General features: G+C 39.9%; 1 protein-coding gene and 1 long non-coding RNA gene across 4 annotated transcripts in view; one reads left to right on the top strand and one right to left on the bottom strand.

Moving 5' to 3' along the window:
• Window positions 1–206: 206 nt before the first annotated feature.
• Window positions 207–1,650, bottom strand: LOC119025835. The gene is made up of 3 exons (XR_005076929.1): window positions 1,232–1,650; window positions 1,009–1,110; window positions 207–912 (listed from the first exon to the last, which is right to left on the bottom strand). It is a non-coding gene; the product is annotated as an uncharacterized LOC119025835 (long non-coding RNA).
• A 4,808-nt stretch (window positions 1,651–6,458) lies between these two features.
• The window catches only part of frzb (frizzled related protein), a 35,716-nt gene continuing 21,777 nt past the window's right edge, over window positions 6,459–20,397 (top strand). For 2 of the 3 annotated variants that reach the window (XM_037109797.1, XM_037109798.1), the window contains exons 1-2: window positions 6,459–6,952; window positions 15,385–15,633. In XM_037109797.1, coding sequence (XP_036965692.1) covers window positions 6,748–6,952; window positions 15,385–15,633 — 454 coding nt within the window. In that variant the 5' untranslated portion in view covers window positions 6,459–6,747. The remainder of the gene's footprint in view (window positions 6,953–15,384; window positions 15,634–20,397) is intronic. The other variant, XM_037109796.1, reaches the window with a different exon arrangement.

The raw sequence follows: 20,397 nt of genomic DNA on the forward strand, positions 1-20,397 counted from the left end.
GGAAAATACACTTATGGTGGACACCTAAGTGGTCGCAACACCACACAGCCCTGATCAACTTTGCAATTGAATCTTTTTTCAGCCTACAGTGATACCACTAAAAAACCCCAGTTTGTGTAGCAGACAATGTCAATATAATTTAGGGGAATATATTTTATTTTAAAAGGATTCAGAGACATATTTTTTGCTAGATGGAATCAGAAATCCTTTAATGTCCTTCAGATGGGGAAATGTGTTTGTCACAGCAGCGACATAATATTACAAAAACAGGAACAATAGTAAAAATGAGGAATAAGCAATAACCCACTACAACACTTCCAAAACAGTTTAAATATCATTTACTTACTTAAAACCAAACAATCTTAAAATCAATTCTGAAGCAGACAGTAAGCTACTGGAGTGAGGCTAAAACTGGAGGGATGTGCTCATGTTTTCTGGCCTTTGCTAAAAGCAGAGCAGCAGCATTTTGCACGAGCTGTAGTCTATAAGAGATGATGGATTAACATGCAGAGAGTTGTATGTGGCAATCTTTATTCATTAATATATTCATTTTTCAGGTCATCAATATTTACACTGATCCAGGAGGCAGATTTATAATATTGCAAGGAACTTTTTTTCATTGAACATTTGAATTTGTTCAATGTATATTTGTATTTAACATAATAACAATCTCAGAGGGCTGACCAGGAAGTTATGAACATATTCTGTCCACGGGAGGTGGATGTCTGCCTGTTTGTCTGTGGATGGTAGCCTGAGAAGAGACTCACTGATATACCAAATGCCTGACAGAAAGCCTTACACAATTGGAAAGTTTACTGAGTTCCCCTATCCAAGATGATGTCCATTGGGGATACGGAGAAGCTTGAACACATGAAGGACCAGGAGATTGGGAGCCTCTAGTGCTGAGGGGGGCTAAGACAGAGAGACAAAATGCACAGCCTTTGAAAATCTGTCAAAGATGATCAAAATGTTGGCTGAGCCTCCTAAATAGACCACCAAATCTCCCACCTGGCTGTAGCTACTACATGCTTGAGAAAGATGATGGGCTCCTCTTGGGCTTCCTACTTGGAGAGGCCAAACTGACAGTAGAGGGCATCAGACTTGGTATTTCTGCAGCCAGAATGATAAGTTAGGTGTAATTAAAACCTAAAAACAGAGCCAGGCGAGCCTGGTGGGGGTTAAAACATTTCGTTGAACACAGATAGGAGAGGTTTTTGTGGTCCGTCCATACCAGGAAGGGATCTACAGCTCCCTCCAGTCAGTGCCTCCACTCCTGAAGGGTGATGGCCAACAACTCTCTAATACTGACGTCGTAATTCCTCTCTGCCAGGTAGAAACAGTGGGAGAAAAAGATACAGGGATGAAGTCTTTGATCCATAGCTTAATGCTGAGAGAGGAATGCCCACACTGGTGTTAGAGGCATCTACCTCAACAACTAACTTCAGACTGGGGTGCGAGAAGACAGAAACAGAGAAAAACAATTTCTTAAATGGACAAAAGAGAGAAGGAAGGGGTTTGGTGGAGGTGAGCTGGGTAAGGGGGGCTGCAACATGGCTGTAGTTGATGATGAACCACCGCCAGAAGTTGGCGAACCCAAGACACTGCAGTTGCTTTCAAGTACCAGGAACTGGCCAGTCAGTTAAGGCTAGTATTTTTTGGCAGGATCAGTCTTCACTTGCCCTTCACAAAACCCAGGAAGCTGACGGATGGTGATTTCTCAGCTTTCATGTACAACTTATTTTCCAACAGTCTCTGAATTACCAGCCTGTTGAATGTGCTCTTTGAGGCTCCAGGAGAAGATGAGAACGTCATCCAAGTAGACAAGAGAGGAGACACACACACACACACACACACACACACACACCACACACCACACACCACACACACACACACACACACACACACACACACACACACACAGGGAAAGAGCAGGTGGGGGAAAAGCAGCGGGGGAAACGGGTAGGGAAAACACAACAAATACAACACAAAAACCTCTTACTTCCACAGACTAAATCTTCAGCTCTTATACATTGTTGGAACATAATACTTATTATGTATTCTCTGTTATGTATAATGTTAAATGTTTTTTTGTTGTTATGTGTGGTATGACTGTCCCTTTTGTCAGCACAAAAATCTCAGAAAAGAGACAAATCCACCCTTCTTCCTATCCTTTGGTTGGGAACACTTTTTTAAATCTAGGAAAATTCCCAAATCAATGAAACTCCATTATGCATTTTCACTACTGCTGCTACATTGGAATGCCAGATTGCCAGGCAGCTGGGTTAAGGTTGGTCAAACATGGTCACTACAAAAAGCCTTGATTAAAGAGAGTATAGCAGGTAGGAAGAGAGGAAACACGACAGGAAAGAGGAAAGTAAGATGGAGATCTGACTAAAAGAGACAGAGAGAAATAGATGTAAATAAGAGGAAAAAAGGTGCAAAGGAACAAAGTAAAAAAAAAAAAAGGTCAAGGTAGAGGTAGCTCTAGCTGTGATTTTTTTATTTTTCATTATAATCTATAAATCTTTTAACTGTTATTACAGGATTACCATCATATTAGTTGACATAACTGGGCATCTGGTTACTATATGAGGTGAAGAAATTGGATTTTCTTTTGGTTCTATGAGTTGGATTTTAAGTCAATTGCTATTTAAAAGCTGGAAGTTATATTTCTGGCCAAAATACGGTAGACACTGATCAGGCATTATGACCACTGACAGGTGAAGTGAATAACACTGATTGTCTCTTCATCATGGCACCTGTTAGTGGGTGGGATATATTAGGCAAAGTTGATGTGTTAGAAGCAGGAAACATGAGTAAGCATAAGGATTTGAGTTAGTTAGACAAGGACCAAATTGTGATGGCTAGATTACTGGGTCAGCGCTTCTTCAAAACTGCAGCTCTTTTTGGGTGTTCCCAGTCTGCAGTGGTCAGTATCTAACCCTATCAAAAGTGGTCCAAATAAGGAACAGCGGTGAACCAGTGACAGGGTCATGTGTGGCCAAGGCTCATTGATGCAAAGTGGGGAGCGAAGGCTGGCCTGCGTGGTCCGATCCAACACACAAGCTACTGATGTTCAAATTGCTGAAGAAGTTAAAGATAGAAAGGTGTCAGAATACACAGTGCATCACAGTTTGTTGCGTATGGGGCTGCATGGCCGCAGACCAGTCAGGGTGCCCATGCTGATCCCATTCACTGCCGAAAGCACAATCAATGGGCACGTGAGCATCAGAACTGGACCATGGAGCAATGGAAGAAGGTGGCCTGGTCTAAGAAATCTGGTTTTCTTTTACATCACGTGGATGGCTAGGTGCATGTCAGTGCTTAGCTGGGGAACACATGGCACCAGGCTGCACCATAGTGCATCACACTGCCTCCATTGGCCTGCCTTTTTGGCAAGCCAGCGGAGGCAGTGTGATGCCTTAGGCAACGCTCTGCTGGGGAACCAAGGGACCTGCCATCCATGTGGATGTTACTTTGACACGTCCCACCTGCCTCAACATTGTTGCAGAACATGTACACCCGTTCATGGAAACAGTATTCCTTGTTGGCTGTGGCCTCTTTCAGCAGGATAATGCACCATGCCACAAAGCAAAAATGGTTCAGGAATGGTTTGAGGAGAACAACAGCGAGTTTGAGGTATTGACTTGGCCTTCAAATTCCCCAGATCTCAATCCAATCGAGCATATGTGTGATGTGCTGGATAAACAAGTCCGATCCATGGAGGCCCCACCTCGCAACTTACAGGATTTAAAGGATCTGCTGCTAACATCTTGGTGCCAGACACCACAGCGCACCTTCAGGGGTCTAGTGGAGCCCATGCCTTGACGGGTCAGGGCTGTTTTGGCAGCAAACATTATGACCACCTGCCTAATATTGTGTTGGTCCCCCACACATTATTAGGCAGGAGGTCATAATGTTATGCCTGATCAGTGTATATCAGGGGCCTGTGCCACAAAGCTAATATAAACCAGTCATCAAATAAGTTTATACACTCTTAGCATTTTAATATCTTCAAAAATGTGATCTGTGATTTTATGCTAGCTTTTTTGTCTAGTTTTCCTTTTGAGAGTTGAAAACCACTGTATTCAACTAGCTGACTGTGCCTTTAAAGGTCCAATATACATTCAATATCATTCAGCCTAACCAGATAAAAATATTTGCGATATGATGATATAGTGGAGTCCTACCTTTTTATGTGTTATTGTGATTATGATTATTATGATTGTTATTATTGTTATTATTATTGTTGTTATCATTATCATTATTATTATTGTTGTTGTTGTTGTTGTTGTGGTTGTTCCTCTTGTTCTTCTTGTTCTTCTTGTTCTTCTTCTTATTGTTATTATTATCATTACTAATGCATTGCCAGTAGGAAGCATGTATTCTTATAGAAAAGTGGGAGGTTAAGCAGCTTTTTCATGGATGGCCAAATGAGGTTGTGTTTGAAGGTGGGACATCAGGGATATAATTGGCTGTTTTTGACTACTTTTGATTTTACCATTATATTTCACCTTAAAAACTATTAACCTTGCCTTGTTTGGTGTCATTATTTTTCAGATGTGTCTCACATGTGTGACTGTACAGTTATTTTTTCATTTTGACATACTATATTAACACTATGGACCTAAAATCACAAAATAACATGAAATCAGAGTAGGAAAAAGTTAGATTTTTTACTGTGAAAACCACAAATATGTTTAATGAACCAATTGCATTAATTATAATGCAAACATAAATTGTTGCTTGCTAAATTTGTGCATAAGTTTTTGAAATTTACAAAGTTATGTGTAACTACTTACATTTAAATGCAGGCAATGCCGGCTCAGGGCTCCTCAGTTCATCCCTGCCTGTCCCACATTCAGCAGTCTCCTCCTTGTTTTGACTCACAACACAAAAGAAAACGCCTACACTACACACTTAACACACTACACTAAATACTATTTAACATACTAACTACACACTCCAAACAAGCTATATGTCACAAATCTCTCAACTCTCAAAACTCGCCATCTCTGTCGCTGTCTGTATCACCGCCAGTGTCCCTCACACAACTTCCTGTTCCTCAGCAACCAAACTTGCTGCTTGCGGACACTTTCGTGACAAAAGCCCGTTTCTACTGTTTCTTCCTGCACCAGACACAAAGCAAATGTGACGGCAATGTTCGCAAAAAAGCGTGGTGAGCATTATTTACCCTAAGTCTGGTTTTGGACCTGCTGGTGCGTCTGTCGACTCGGGAGGTACACACGAACATCCACAGATTCCGATTCTATTTTGTTTGTCCTCCTCTGGTGTGAACATGGCTACGGTGTGTGGTAATTGGCTCTAGTGCGCACGTGACTGTGGTGGCTCCAGTGGACAATGCTCACGGAATTTGTAAAGAATTTATGAAATAATTTATTAACAGTATCACTGCAGTCCAAACAAATCCGATATGGCACACCCTTGAACTAAGCAGCAGCCATGTTGAAAGTTTCAAGTCAGTCTGATCCTGATCCGCAGAGATATTTGAGGAACAGACACACACACACACACACACACACACACACACACACACACACACACACAGCGAGATTATTATTATTATTATTATTATTATTATTATTATTATTATTATTATTAATATTATTTGTTATTATCATCGAGCTTCTCTGTTTATTGTTTTGGACTCATGTGCATGTGAGTCCCTTCCCTTCAGAACTCCTTGGCCACCTTATTTACAGACAGAGCAAATAGGGTTGTGTGTGTGCTCTGACTTATGCCACTCTTGGGGAAAATACCAGAGTCAAGTAAACTTTTGCACGAAAATCGGTCAAGCTGACCACCAAAAGTAGCCATTGCGTTGGGAGCGAAGGCAGAGGGCATGTTTGGCCGACACCTTGGTTTGTTTTGGTCTAAAATGGCATTTAAGACCTTTAAAGTTGGCATTTAGGACCTTTAAATTCCACCAGCTGACTGTGGCTTTAAGTCAAAGCCAAACCTTATCTCCACCTTAAGCAGCTGTAAAATGCTGCATACACATATAAACCTTGGTTTAATAGAATCGTGTCAGATAGGAACATAGCCTATATTGTCACAGGCTACTACAAGAACAGGATTTTGACTTTGTATGTGTTAACTACATTTAACTAAAAGTAGGCTATATAGGCTTATTTGACTGTATTTGTCTGTATTGTTCTGTTGGTAGTTTACTTATAGCCCACTTCAAAAAATGATGTGAGAACAAACCCGCTGATTTCATGAAATGTAATGACACACATCTATGAGCTCTTAAGGGCTTTACTGGTATTGACTTTTCATCTAAAAGGAATTAACTTTTAGCATGGAGGATAAGAGAGGAGGCGAAGTGATAAAGGAGGGAGAAAAGAAGAGAAGCGAAGGGAGAGCAAAAAAAGAAGAGGAGGAGAAGAGGAAAGAAGTTAGATGAGAAAAGCAGAGGAGGGGAGTTGTAGAGATGGAGGGATAGAGGGAGAGGAGGAGGTGGAAGCAGAATAAGAAAGCAGCTGACCCCTCCCGCTTCCTCGAGCTGCACGCAGACGGGACAGCAGCAGCAGTAGCAGAAGAAGAGGAAGCAGAAGAAGAAGAAGAAGAAGAAGAAGGACAAGAAGAAGAAGAAGAAGAAGAAGAAGAAGGGCACAAACCAGCAGCAAAAGCACGTCATTATTTGGATTTCACTTAATGTGAAAGACCGAGACTTCACCAGCAGCGCTGCCGTGACTTCAGTGTCCTCTCTCTGAACCGAACGACATGCTCTCCCCGGGACTCTCCCTGTTTCTACTGGCCATGTCCTGCGCGCTGTGGCCGGCTGTGGTCCAGGCGGCGTCCTGTGAGTCGGTGCGGATCCCTCTGTGCCGGTCAATGCCGTGGAACATGACCAAGATGCCGAACCACCTCCACCACAGTACGCAGGACAATGCAGTGCTGGCCATCGAGCAGTTCGAAGGACTGCTGGGTGAGTTACTGTCTGTTCACTAATTAATCCGCTAATTAATTGTTCAATAACCTTTAAGTACGGCCAATTAATTGGAATGACAACTTGTTCACAGACAACGTTGCAGAAAAATTCAGCTCAAGCTAATTATTGAGGTTCTTTCTTAAGCATCCCAGATCATTTTCTGTAATGATTGTTCTTCCTGTACAGTCTGCGGTTTATACAGCCTATTCCATAGGCTACGTTTATTAGGCTTGTTTGTATTTATCTGTCATACAGGCAAGTTCTTTGCATAAGACATAGGCAGGCAATAAGAAAATAAAAACAAGGCACATTTAAGTCATATATGTCAATTAATCGACAGAAAATGTAGTGGTTGCTTTGTGAATATGGTTGTTTCCAAACCAAAAATGTCTAAAAAATAACTAATTCAATTATTTCAACTGCCTCCCGTGCCAGTGTTTTTAATAGGCATATTTTTTTAAATTATTAATCTAATAATCAATTAGTTTATCAACAGAAAAGAAAAGTGCAACTATCATACCATTATATGATTTTTCCCCCCCCTCTTTTTTATATCATGATAAACTGAGGCATGTGTATGCAGCCGAGAGCTAATGTGCCTGTATTTTAATAATTTAGCCAGTCTAATATTCCTTCTTGCACTGCCAGGTCATGGATAGGTTTCTCCACACCCTCTGTAGCAGTGATGTAGAGTTGTACTTTAGTACCATGGGACATCACAGGTGGGTGTGATCATATCAACAACAAGACTACACCTAAAATAGTGAGGCTTTGTCAGTTGTGGTTTTACCATACTAAGCTGTGATGTCATATTGGTCTATAATGCAACAATACAGCTCTGCTGTGCAGGGTGTGGAAAGTGTCACCACAAGTTGATAGCCAAAACAGGATCATCAGACTGGTTGCAGTTACTCTTTAAATATAAATGTTCAAATGTGACATTTCAGTTCTGCAAGCACCACAAATAAGGTTCCATTTACCTCCATTTTGTCAGAGTTGAGGCAGTACAAAATAAATGGTAATGATTTATATTAAGCTTCTTATAGTAAGTGTGACATAATGGGTAATAAGGCCCTTGTAGATATAAGATGCTTATTAACATTTCTATGTTTTAGAATTAATTAACTCTATTCTACAGCTATTTTAAAGTATGTTTAATCTTACTTAACAAAGAAAGCCTTGTAAAAGTTAACAACCCAATGAGTAAGTAAGAGACCAGTACAACAAATTGCTGTAGTAACTTTAATATTTTGAACAGAAAAAAAAACTAAAGTAAGGGAAAAGAGTAAGGTTGAGAAAATGTTTGGGGAGATGCAATAAAGAGTTGTTTATTCTTGAGCGAGGATGGAAAGTGAGATTTATTTATGTCAACAGTAGCATGCTAAGTAACATGAGCATGCTACGAGGTTCAGGATTGGCCCTGTAGACCCCTCTCATTACAAGATAATCTGGGTCAAACATGTGGGCAGACCAAGATTTTTCCTTCTTCCATCTATCTATACGAAACCCATAAGGCTTTTATTACCATTCTTAAGCAGTCTTAACAGTTAAAAACTTTCTTATAACTGCTTAATTGCCTTATAAAGTCATCATATATGTATATGGTGCTATTAAATCAATACTTACATAGCCTAATTGATACATAATAATGTTGATATTTGTCTTTTAACAACTGACAACTAACTACTACTTATTCAGCACCACTTATTAAATGGTTTCTGGATTGACTAAAGCCCTGATCCAAGAAGGTCTACATATCACTGCTCTGGGTGGGAACTGGAGAAAGCTGAACATTAAAGTCACAAATAGTAGTAGTCTTTGAGCACTAACTCAAAAACAAATTTATGAACATCAGATAAATATGAATGTTGTTCACACTTGGTATCATCACAGACTTATTTACCTTAAGTGAACCTCAGCTGACTGTCAAACACTGGGACTTGAGATCTTGGTACTTCCCAGGAATTGTTGCCAAAATATGTGTCATTTCACCAGATCAGTGGTCAAAATTAATCCACTTTGGTTCATTGTAGTGCCAAGACAATACTGTTGGGTTAGGTACCAAGACTACAATATGTTATAATATAGCCTATATCTGTTAGAGCTGTAGCTAACCATTGTGTTCATTTAAGATCAATCTGCTTTTTATTTCTTAATTTTAATCATTTTCATAATATTTTACAAAACATTTCCTGACATATGACTTAATATAAGCAAAAATGAGAGACAGGCAGTATAGCAGTATAAAAATAGTAACAATACCAGTAACCATGACAGGCAGAGGAGCAACATATCCATAGATAATGGCTAAGTAAGATTTTCCAAAGAGGTATTTAGATAGACTCTTCCCAACCATATTCCATCACATCATTTCATTCATCAAGTTTACTTATATGGCAGAGCACCATCCAGACACAAGGTAATTCCAAGTGCTTTTCAGAGACGTAGAAAAGAAAAAAAAGACATTATGAAAATGCATTTTAAAGACAATGAAACAAACAGCAACATAAAAAGGGACAGATTAAAAAGAAGTTAAACAGATAAATCTAATTATTTGAATGCCACAGTATACAGTATTGAGAAAAGTCTCAAACCTGTATAACATTTCACTCAATGTAGATCATAGCTATCTGTTATCATGCCCAGTTTTCTCCACTACCTCATTCAGATCTTTTCACAACTGCTTCTAAAAATAAAGACCAAATCACAATCAATATAGCTTCTACTCAAAACACTGCCTCTTAACGACAGAGTAATTTAATTGAATCACTTTTTTTTTTTTTACCTCATTTATCTAATTTTTAAACACTGAAAGTCGAGCCCTTTGTAGGTTACTTATCGTAGGCTTATGCACACGCAGTTTTACAATACAAGGAATGTGTGTCCACTGGGGTTTCTCTTGCAATTCAGTGATTTTAAGACTCCCTTAAGACCTGAAACTGCTGATGTATAGGCAGCACAACTGCTAACTGTTGCTATGCAGCTGTTCCCCAAATAATACAAACATAGTTAAGCAAATAGGCTAACACCTCAAGTGTAAAGTCATAATGTAAATTGTTAGAAAGCTTAAATTCTTGTGATTTGGTTCATGCAAACCATTTCATGGTAAAACTACATTAGGCAGTTATGATCAACAAACAAACAAACTAGCTGACAAACAATCCCAGATAGCAAAAGACATTAATTCAATGTTGGATTTTGGTCAGATTGGTTATTTTTGGTTGAGGTTGAAAAATCTGTGTTGATTCAATGTTTAATTACAGTTGCTATCTCAACGTTTGAAAAACTGTTGTTGAATCAGTGTAGTATAGATGATGATTTTTTAATGTTGAAATGCCCTACAATGAATCAACATCGTTTCAATAGCCCCATTCACACTGGCTTTTGGGTGCGGCTTTCGTACACCAATTCCCTGCCTCTGTCTCAGTGTGAATCTATCGGAGGCGGCAAGGCATGAAATTTCACTCTGGCCCTGATCCGCCTCTGGAGGTAGTATCAGAGCCGTATTATTGGAGAACCGAACCAGTGTGAACAGTGTGGCTGCAGGTTTTTGTTCCAACCAGTCAAGACAACTTTCTGAAGACTGAGATCAGTTGATTAAATGATTCAGGTCTGGTGTGCTGCTGCTTGGTTGAAGAAAAAACCTGCAGCTACACCTGCCCTTTGTGGAATAGTTTGGACATGCCTGCTTTAAAGCTACTATGCTCTTATGTTCAGTTCATGTTGAACTGGGGTCCTATTTCTGAGGGACATTTGCCATGTTTGTGTCCCTTGGAGTTTCAGGGCAAATACATAATTCTCCACCTAAGCCTGGCAGGAAACCTTACATGAAAAGGTGTGTGCTAAAAAAAAAGTACAAAAGCGTAATTGCTTTTGAATATTTAATAAATAACTTTTTGAATAATGGTCCATTTTGTTAGGGGTTTTTTTGTTCATAGAGCATGCAGTAAAGCAGATGTTCTCAACCTTGGTTTCTTAAAAAGAATTGAAATATCTAATGGGAGTTTTAATGAGGCATATTAGAAACATACAAAGGAAGGTTGAAAAGTGTTGAAATCGCCCTTTAAAAATAACCTTGTTCCAATGTGTTATACAATGCATATATGTAGTTGAATCAATGTTATTTATGCAATGCATATATGTAGTTGTATTAATGTTATTTCTACATTCTTTCAATGTTGATCATATCATAGTTGATTCACTGTCAGAATTGATTGGAAATTTAACGTTATTTCAATGTTGATCATAGCGAGCACTTTCAATGTATATTTCAATATCTGACATCAATCTTTGATTGCAGTCTTCAGTCTGACAATATCCCAATGTTGATTCAATCACGTTTTGCTATCTGGGAAGTGTGTAACTCCCTGGTGGAGCATCTCTGAAGGACTCGAAGGACCTGCAAAGGCTAGGTCCTCCGAAGGATGCAGCCCCTGAATTGGGACGCAACCATTTTGTGCTGACCAGGTTAATCAAGACATTTAAGCATGCTAATAATCTAACATTTGGCAAAAAAAAGGGAGGGGATGTCAGGGGATCACTGAATGTGATTCACCCTCTGGGGATCACAATGGTCTGTACAAACTTACTTTGCTATCCATCCAGTGGCGGTAGATATTTATATCTGGACCAAAATAGCAGACCATCCATTCAGCCATGGCACTTGCATAATTAAACTTAGTGTATGTTTGAAGTTAAAAAATAAATTCAGTAAATATAAAGTTGTGCATATTTTCTTGTTCTTTATTTTTCATTCTTTTGTGCTGAGGTTGTTGTACTGTATGACTTTTTTTTGGGTTGGAGGAGCAGTCTATCCCTCTTTGTTCCATGCTTTACTTTACTCAAAAATAGGGCTGCATAATGTGTTAGAAAATAATTTAAAAACAAATAAATATTTTGAAAGATCAATTTTGTTATTGATCAGCAGCAGCAAATAGAATCCCCCCATGAAGTCCAGACACTGGGGCTACACGATATGGTGAAAAAGTGATATTGTAATTATTTTTGATGGATGCTGCGATATAATTCATGATTATTATGGATGATTACATTTTGAATAACAATTGCCATCATCATTGAAAAAGTAGTGAAATCATGATAATGTGGTATTTATCCCATTCTGTGCCAAACACACAGGTTTAATAACATCTGGAGAACAAGTTTTGCAGGCCAGAGCTTGTTTGTGTTTGTTTTGTGACACATTTTACCTTTATAAAATAATTGCAGTTCTTGCAATTTGGATATTGCACTTGTCATACTGCGATTGTGATTATTTTACGATTAACTGTGAAACTTTACCATACACTGGTGGTGGCGGTGGTTGATGACTCTTCTGAGACAGAGCGGCTGATGAAACGATGAGGCTGTAATTCTAAGTGCTGTATCGTTACAAATAGACTTCTTTAAGTTTCTTGAAAACATTACACCTCTCATCCAAGAGGCTTCTTTGATACTAACTCCAGTCCAGTCCAGTCACCTATGATACAGCAGTTAGAATTACCATGACCTGGATGACTGAGAACCTTCAAAGTAAAGGACTCAGGAGTTTTAAATAATCAATGAAGTTTATCAGCTGTTCCTCATGGGCAAATGTGGATGATAATTCAGAGACTACTATATATATATAGCATATATACTAATACTTTCCTCTTTAAGGATTTATTTCTCCCCCCTCATCCCAACAGCTATTGATCAGGATTATGACCCGTCCCACTTGATCTACAGACTGAGAATCAAGCACAGACAGAGAGATGCAGCAGCTCTCCTACTCTTCAATTAAATATCAATTGCTTTTTTCATATGCAGTCATATGCACCACACTTTGCGTCCGGATTATCTGCTGTTTAACTAGCAAAATGGACTTGGACACGCCCTAAACACACTACCGCACTGCGCTTTAGTTTCAAGTTGTGCTATAGACTGTCTAAATAGGGTCCATTGTCTTGAAAACTTAGTATCTTGAAGTAAACATGTATGTAATGCTGTGATCCTACCCTCTCACTGAAGTTACACAGTGCAGAAACAAGTGAGAGTGGGGTGGAGTGACTGTGACTGAGACCCAGTTCACCCAATTACAAGACAATGTAGCAGCAAAAGGATTGAGAAGCTGTTATTTTCAGGTAAAAATGACAAAATATTACTTTAATAGACTGGAGCTGGCAACCCTGTTCTCTATTTGCTAATGAGATCTGAACTGATTTTTGTTATTTTTCCTCCAACAGAAGCTTTTCTACATACCAGCTGATACACAGTATCACAATTGTGTGTTTTTGATAAGTTGAGCTAATATAGCATTCTGTTAATCTGCACGTTCTGTACATACAGTGTCTCTACCTATGAACTGTAAAATAGTATTTGAGCCTAAAGGCACTGAGACTATGCCACATATTCATTTTGAATATCAAATATTATTTTGGTTTGGCCGTAGTTTTTAAGCTGTTTTTGGACATTTTTGCTGTTTGCATCAGCTTGTTGTAATTGTATGGTAATGTTGATCCGTCCAATACTTTGTCCAAACAAATATCTGAAACATCTCAGCTATTGGATGGATTGTTATGCCATTTTATACAGACATCCATGTTACCCCAGGGCTCCAGACTAATTTTACTCACTGTACTTAGGGCTGTTCTGACTACCAGTTTTGGGGCTTTGTCCCTCTTTTGGTGCCACTGACCCCATGTCTAATTCCTTTGAATTTAGATTTAAATGTAGATTACCATGACAGTAGTAGAAGCTTCAAAGTGTTCAGGTTAGGCCTACTGGTGCCAACTTCCCAAGCTGGTCATATCAGCACACAAATTTAAATTTAAATGGTCCAAATCTGCTACCTGCTTTTTTTGGGGGGAATTGTATTAACTGCAAAGTAATATTACAATACACCACTAAATTTAGATTTAGTTTACATAAATAAAAGTTTATTAAGGTCTTTCCAAAACATTACAGCCAAACTATTATAATAATCTGTCATAATAGCACTTATCATTATCACTGTTATTTCTGCTTCTTTGGTAAATAACATTTTTATTTGACTGAATCTAGGCCAAAAACACACTGCTCACATGAAAAGCTTAACTTAATGATAAATTAGTTTCATGCATTGAGAACGTCAAAAAGCCTAACAAAGAAATTTGATACCTTGCCTTATCAGCATTTGCAGAAGATGATGAATTAATTAAATTAATGCCCAACTATTTGTATTAGCCACAGAAGTCTAGATCTAACTAGCCAGCAACCCCAAGATATAACATAGCTAGTATTGTCCTGGCAGATTTTTATTTATATGTCTTTGGCACTAATTCATATAATGGAAGGGCTCAATCAACCAAGCCTACATAAAATGTAACAAAGCCAGCACCATTTCCAAAGGGATCCTATTATTTAAATTGTGTTCAAACTTACCATTGACATTTTCGAGGGCTGCCCTGAATACAGCTTTTTCGGGCTGTGAAGCCTGATGAGAATTAAGTCTAATGAGAGACTCATCCTAAGTTCCCTTCAAATTTGAGGGCCATAATGTTGACACTTGTGGTACATGGTTCAAAGATGGTGTATTCTTATGTCTTTGGTGATCCCCTGACTTTTCCTTTAGCTCTACCATGAAGTTGATGTTCATGTTTTGAGTGATATCTCAATTAAAAACAATCTCTGAGGCTCCAGTGAGACATGGGTGGATTGACTCAGAGTGGAGTCAGTGTGGAGAGAAAGTGGAAAGGCAGTGAGCTTTAACCATAAAAAATGTCCTAATGAAAGACCCACAGGCCAAAAACCAGGAAGCAGTTTCAGGTCACAAGTTTAAGTATTTCTGTGACTTCACTGTGGAGCTGTGCAGCCAAACCTCAGTACTGCTCTGTAATAAAAACATTGATTGCTCTCGTACACAGTGTTGAACTCTTTCTTGTATCATCATGTGTGAAACCTGCAGTGGAATGAAAGTCAGTACAAGTCCTATAAGTGATTACCCAGACTACCCTGAATGCACTGGCACAGAAAAATGAGCCCTGGTAGAGTTGGCGCCCCTTGCACCTACAATGTCCAAAAGCCATAGCAATCATGGCCATAGAGAAGAAACCAAATAGAATTAAGCCGCTGGATGTATTGTCTGTTCTCTCTACACTATAATCTTTAGTATCCGATGACATGCATTAGTTAGTAGGGTGCCATGGTAGTTGACAGAACATTTCCTAATAAAGCCAACTCTGAAATGTCATTCAACTACATAGGCCACACCCACCAAAGGGGCCTTTAGAATAGACACTGTTTCTCATATGCACAATAATGTAGTTAAAGTGTCATTATAGTTTATAGTTCCCTACACAAAACATTCAGTTGGATTATTCTAAAACCACCTCAAGTGATTCAGCTAAAACTTTACCAATAATTCACACTGAATAAATAAAGGAACTGTCCTCTGTATTTCCCTGCCTTTTCAGGTACTGGCTGCAGTCCAGATTTGCTCTTCTTCCTATGTGCCATGTATGCTCCTATCTGCACCATTGATTTCCAGCATGAGCCCATCAAACCCTGTAAGGCTGTGTGCGAGCGGGCCAAGTACGGCTGTGAGCCGGTGATGAAGCGTTACAACCACAGCTGGCCCGACAGCCTGGCCTGCAGCGAGTTGCCACTGTACGACCGTGGAGTCTGCATTTCACCTGAGGCTATCGTCAAGGCAGAGGGACCAGGTATATGGCTAATTGTCATTAATCAATTAAATTACTGTTTTTGTTTCTTCCAAGGCAGCTGAGGTATTATTTGTTTCAATGTAACATATGTTCTGCTTAAATGAATAAGTCCAACAATTAAACATACTCTCAGTCAAAACAAAAGATATAAGTACAGTGGGATAACGGTCGTCTTCATTAATTAGTAACCCCCGTTGTAATATTGTTGGAAACATTTAAGATATGTAAGTACACAACTCAACAAAATATATACCAAGCATCTAGTTGTTTTTAGATGTATGAGTGTAAAAATCGTAAATTCATATCTTTGATGTTAATTAAAGTTTAAAGTTGATTCTTGAGCTTGGCAATGTTTATTTCAGTAATGAAATCATGATTAAAAAAACTGTGAACAGCTTTTTTTCCTTAACAACCATTGTTGTTCTTTATTTTGGAAACAAGATGATGATGAGCTAGAAATAGATCTTTGATAGAAAAAACTATGCCAAAATGTATGTTCCTTTTCCTTAACAGGACAAACAATGTGAGATGAGACAGGACTAAAATGTTGGTGGTGGGCCATCAGCATTGTTGATAGTAATGCACTACAAAACTGTAAGCAGTGCCCTCATACAACCCAGTGGCCAGACTTCAACTGTTTGACACACTTCCAAAATGTGACTTGGGCACTGCACAAAAGGAGTTCATGTGACTTCCTGTATTATGTGGCATTAGAGAAGACTCACCAGCACGTTAGGTAGAAGAATATCAAAATTAGAGCACACTATGAAAATATTTTGTAGTGGTTGGGATCCAGTATGTAGTGGCTGCACTAGTCTCACTCTCCCACTGTCTTTTAAAAATCACTACACTTTTGGGGCATACATACACTGCAGTGGATTCGGGTTCGACTCCCAGCCTTTGTCGCTTTGCTGTGTGTCACTCCCCCTCTCTCTTATCCCGTTTCCTGTCAACTCTTCAGCTCAACTATCATATGAAGCGATAAAAAAGGCCAAAAACAATACTTAAAAAAAACAAAAACACTACGCCTTTAACACCCCGAAGCTTTAAAAGTACTCCATGTCAACAACCAAGTGAGGACATCGACAAGATGACATCTAAAGCAGCTAAACATACTAAAAGACAACACTAAAAAGGGCGAAACTCCTGCTGCATGTGGTAGCCCGTATGTCGCTAGCTTAGCTAGCCTGCTAGAAGAACACAGGGCGGCAATTTCAGCTGGAAGAGAGACTGATCCAAACCGAGGCCACAGGAGAAGACCACGGCCGATGCATCGCCTCAGTCGCACATTGAAGCAGAGGATGCACATGCTGGGGAAGAAGTGTGCAGCACTGGCTGATAGCAACACCAAACTAGCAGCTAAGGTGGTCGACCTAGAGGGCCGGAGCCGGAGGAACAACATAAGAATCATCGGCTTACCAGAGTCTATCGAGGGTCCCCGAGCTACAGCCTTCTTTTCGGATATGCTTGTTGAGGTATTTGGCAGACAAACATTACAGTCTCCCCCCGAGCTGGACAGGGCGCATAGAGCACTCACTGCCAAACCGCCAGGAGGAAAGAAAAAAGGCTGTCATGATCCACTTTCACCTCTACCAAAAGAGGGAGCTGGTCGTCCGAGAAGCCTGCAAACAGCGCAGGGTAGCCGATCTGGATCTTCGAATATTACACTCCTTGGGTCCTTGAGCAGCGCACATGATACCATGAAGTTATGGCGAGCCTGTACAACCGGGGCCTGAAGCCACCTCTGCTGTTCTCAGCTAGGCTAATGATCACGCTGAAAGATGGGTCTCATAAGGGATTCTCCTCTCCTACAGAAGCCTCCAACTTTGTGGACTCTTATCAACGGGAATCACCAAACCCAACCTAACATGCCATGAGCCGAAGACGGAGAATGGTCACGATTGGTATATCACGTGGTCTCACCTATTACATTAAAATCATAGGGAACTCTTATGTATGGAAGCCCTAACAGGTAAACTCTTCGGACACTTTTCTGTATTCTGACAAGGGTGACTTGTTTATTAGAAAGTTGGTCCAGGAATGGCTGTTAAGAGCCGACTTTAGTGATGTCATTTGGCATCATACATGTTCACTGTAAGCTCAATCAGGAGTTGTTACATTACTGATACTCTGTTGGGACTGTTCCATTATCCATTTTTCTTTCTTTTCAGTTATTTTCTCCATCCTTAGTGCATATTACTTTATTACTACTACTACTACTATTAGTTTATCTCACCAGTGAGATCAATTGGAAAGATAAATCTAAAAGCCACTGGTGGTCCTCTAGTTTTGTATGGTAATCCACATATTTTGAAAGCTTCAGGAAGTCCTTGATTTCAGGCAACAGCTCCATAAATCTGCCCAAAAATGTACCTCTGCTTAACCACCTAACATTCGTGTGAAGCAGCAGGTCTGTGTGCTCAGCATCATTCTCCTCCAAGTGAGCACGGAAAAGCCTTCTCTGCAGACTCTGGGCCCGAACTTGACACACAGTCTTCATCGCAATATCCATTGCTTCTTTCATATTTAAAATCTTTCCACACAACGCTTGCTGGTGAATTATACAATGATAATTCATGATATCTGTGAAAGATTCACTTTAATTGCACAGCGCGATGAACCCACTGGTGCGGCCCATCATAGCAGGCGCCCCATCAGTTGTGATGGAGATCATCTGGAAGGGCGGCAGTTTTGTCTCGCTAATAATTTCCATGAAAGCATTAAAAATATCCTCACCTCTGGTGTGTCCTTTTAATGGCAAAATGGTGAGTAGCTCTTCCTTGGCGCTCATGTCTTCAAAAATCATCCTGATGAAAACACACAACTGTGCCACATCCACCACATCAGTCGACTCGTCAAATTGGAGGGAAAAGCACTCACGTGCATCAGTATCCTTCCTCAGTTGCTCCTCCACATCCACAGCCATTCCCTCACATCGCCTTGTAGTAGTATTGTGGGAGAGTTGCAATTCTTTAATGGGCTTCACAATCTCTGTTCCATTTTTTAAGTCGTCAAAGAGGCTATCTGCTGCCTCGTGAAAGGCCTCCTTCACAATGTCGCTGTCTTTGAATGGCTTCTTGTGTTTAGCAAGGATGTGACTGACATAATAGGAAGCAATAGTTAGCCTTACCTTGGGTCTTCGGTTTGGTGAAGATTGACTGCCGTGTTACAAGCTGTGCTTTCAAATCCTGCACTTTTGTGGTGCGTAAAGGCGTTTTTGCTTCTTGTAGCTTCTGTGTACCATTTTAAAATGCTGTTCCAGATTCCCTGTCTTTGCCAACACCACTGTTACATTGTAGATAGAACAAACAGGCTTTGAATGAGAACAAACAAAAAAACAATCTTCCTCCTTCATTTTTAACTACACCCCTTGTGGTCGACTTGGGATCAGTCCAAGGTCTACCAGTAGACTGCAATCGACTGGTTGAGCACTCCTGCTCTAAAGCTCTTGTACTATGCAGTCACATTGAGTCTGCCCTCTAGAGGCATCATACACTTGATAAGATTGCTTCACTGGCATATGGTGTTGTTAAAATAATAATAAGATAAGAATGTAGCTGCAAGCGGCAGTCTGTGGGTTCTAACCTCTTTTGCCCTAAACCGGCCACCCTGACCCTCATCCGCCGCAGTTGATGACTTCGGCCATCGTGTTTCTCAAAGATCTATGCAAAACATACCCATGATAAGCCTCAGATTTCTCCAGATTGGTTTTTCAGCTACATGCTAATGGCATTTATAGCGCCCCCTATAGGTTGAGCTCAACATGCTTTGGTAGGCAGATTCCCAGTCCCGTTGTCAGCCTACCCACCAGCTTTTGTGATGATAAGATAAAGGGTGTGGGAGTTATGGCCAATCATTTCTAAGCCCCGCCCATTGCAAAAATACATGGGTCCCTGGTTGCCATGTTTTTTGACCAATCTGGCTCATTTATAGTAGAAATTTGTCTTTTCATCCCCTAAAGCTGTATAGCATATTTGGTGTTGATAGAGTCAGTCTTTCAAAACTTCTATTCATTTTACCGTTTTTAACGTTATGCAGATTAGCTTTTGTGGTGCAAGAGGCTTTTTTGTAGAGGACTATCAGGAGGACGTGTATGAAAAATTTCAAGTCAATAGCACTTATGGCTTGACAGGGAGAGCCTTTTGAATTTCACACCCTATGTTATAGCGCCCCCATCTGACAGATTGGGATCAAATTTTTGGAGCAGCATTTGGACGTCATTTACACTCAACGTACCAAGTTTCGTGTCTCTGGGTCCTTCCAGCTCCCAATAAATTAATAAGACGCAAACAATGATGGTTAATGACGAGTAGGCTGCGCCCACTTTCACCTATCAACATGGCACTCAAGATATTAGTTAATACTCACCCCTAGAGCATGCATACCAAATTTAGTGAATTTCTGTCTGATGGCCTTTGAGATGTGCATGTGTAGCATTTATAGGTTGAGCTCAACATGCTTTCATAGGTAGATTGCCAGTACAGTTGTGAACCTACCCACCAAGTTCTGTGATGATAGGGCAAAGGGTGTCGGAATTAGGGCCAATAATTTCTAAGCCACGCCCATTGCAAAAATTCACTGGTCCGTGGCGTTCATGTTTTTTGACCAATCTGACTCATTTATCGTTAAAATGTGTCTTCTGATCCCACAAAGCTGTATACCAAATTTAGTGTTGATAGAGTCAATCTTTCAAAAGTTCTATTAATTTTATTGTTTTTCACATCATGCTAATTAGCAAAAAATCTAAGTAGATGGAGCTTTATG

This window comes from Acanthopagrus latus, chromosome 9 (assembly GCF_904848185.1).
Source record: "Acanthopagrus latus isolate v.2019 chromosome 9, fAcaLat1.1, whole genome shotgun sequence".
NCBI lineage: Eukaryota > Metazoa > Chordata > Actinopteri > Spariformes > Sparidae > Acanthopagrus > Acanthopagrus latus.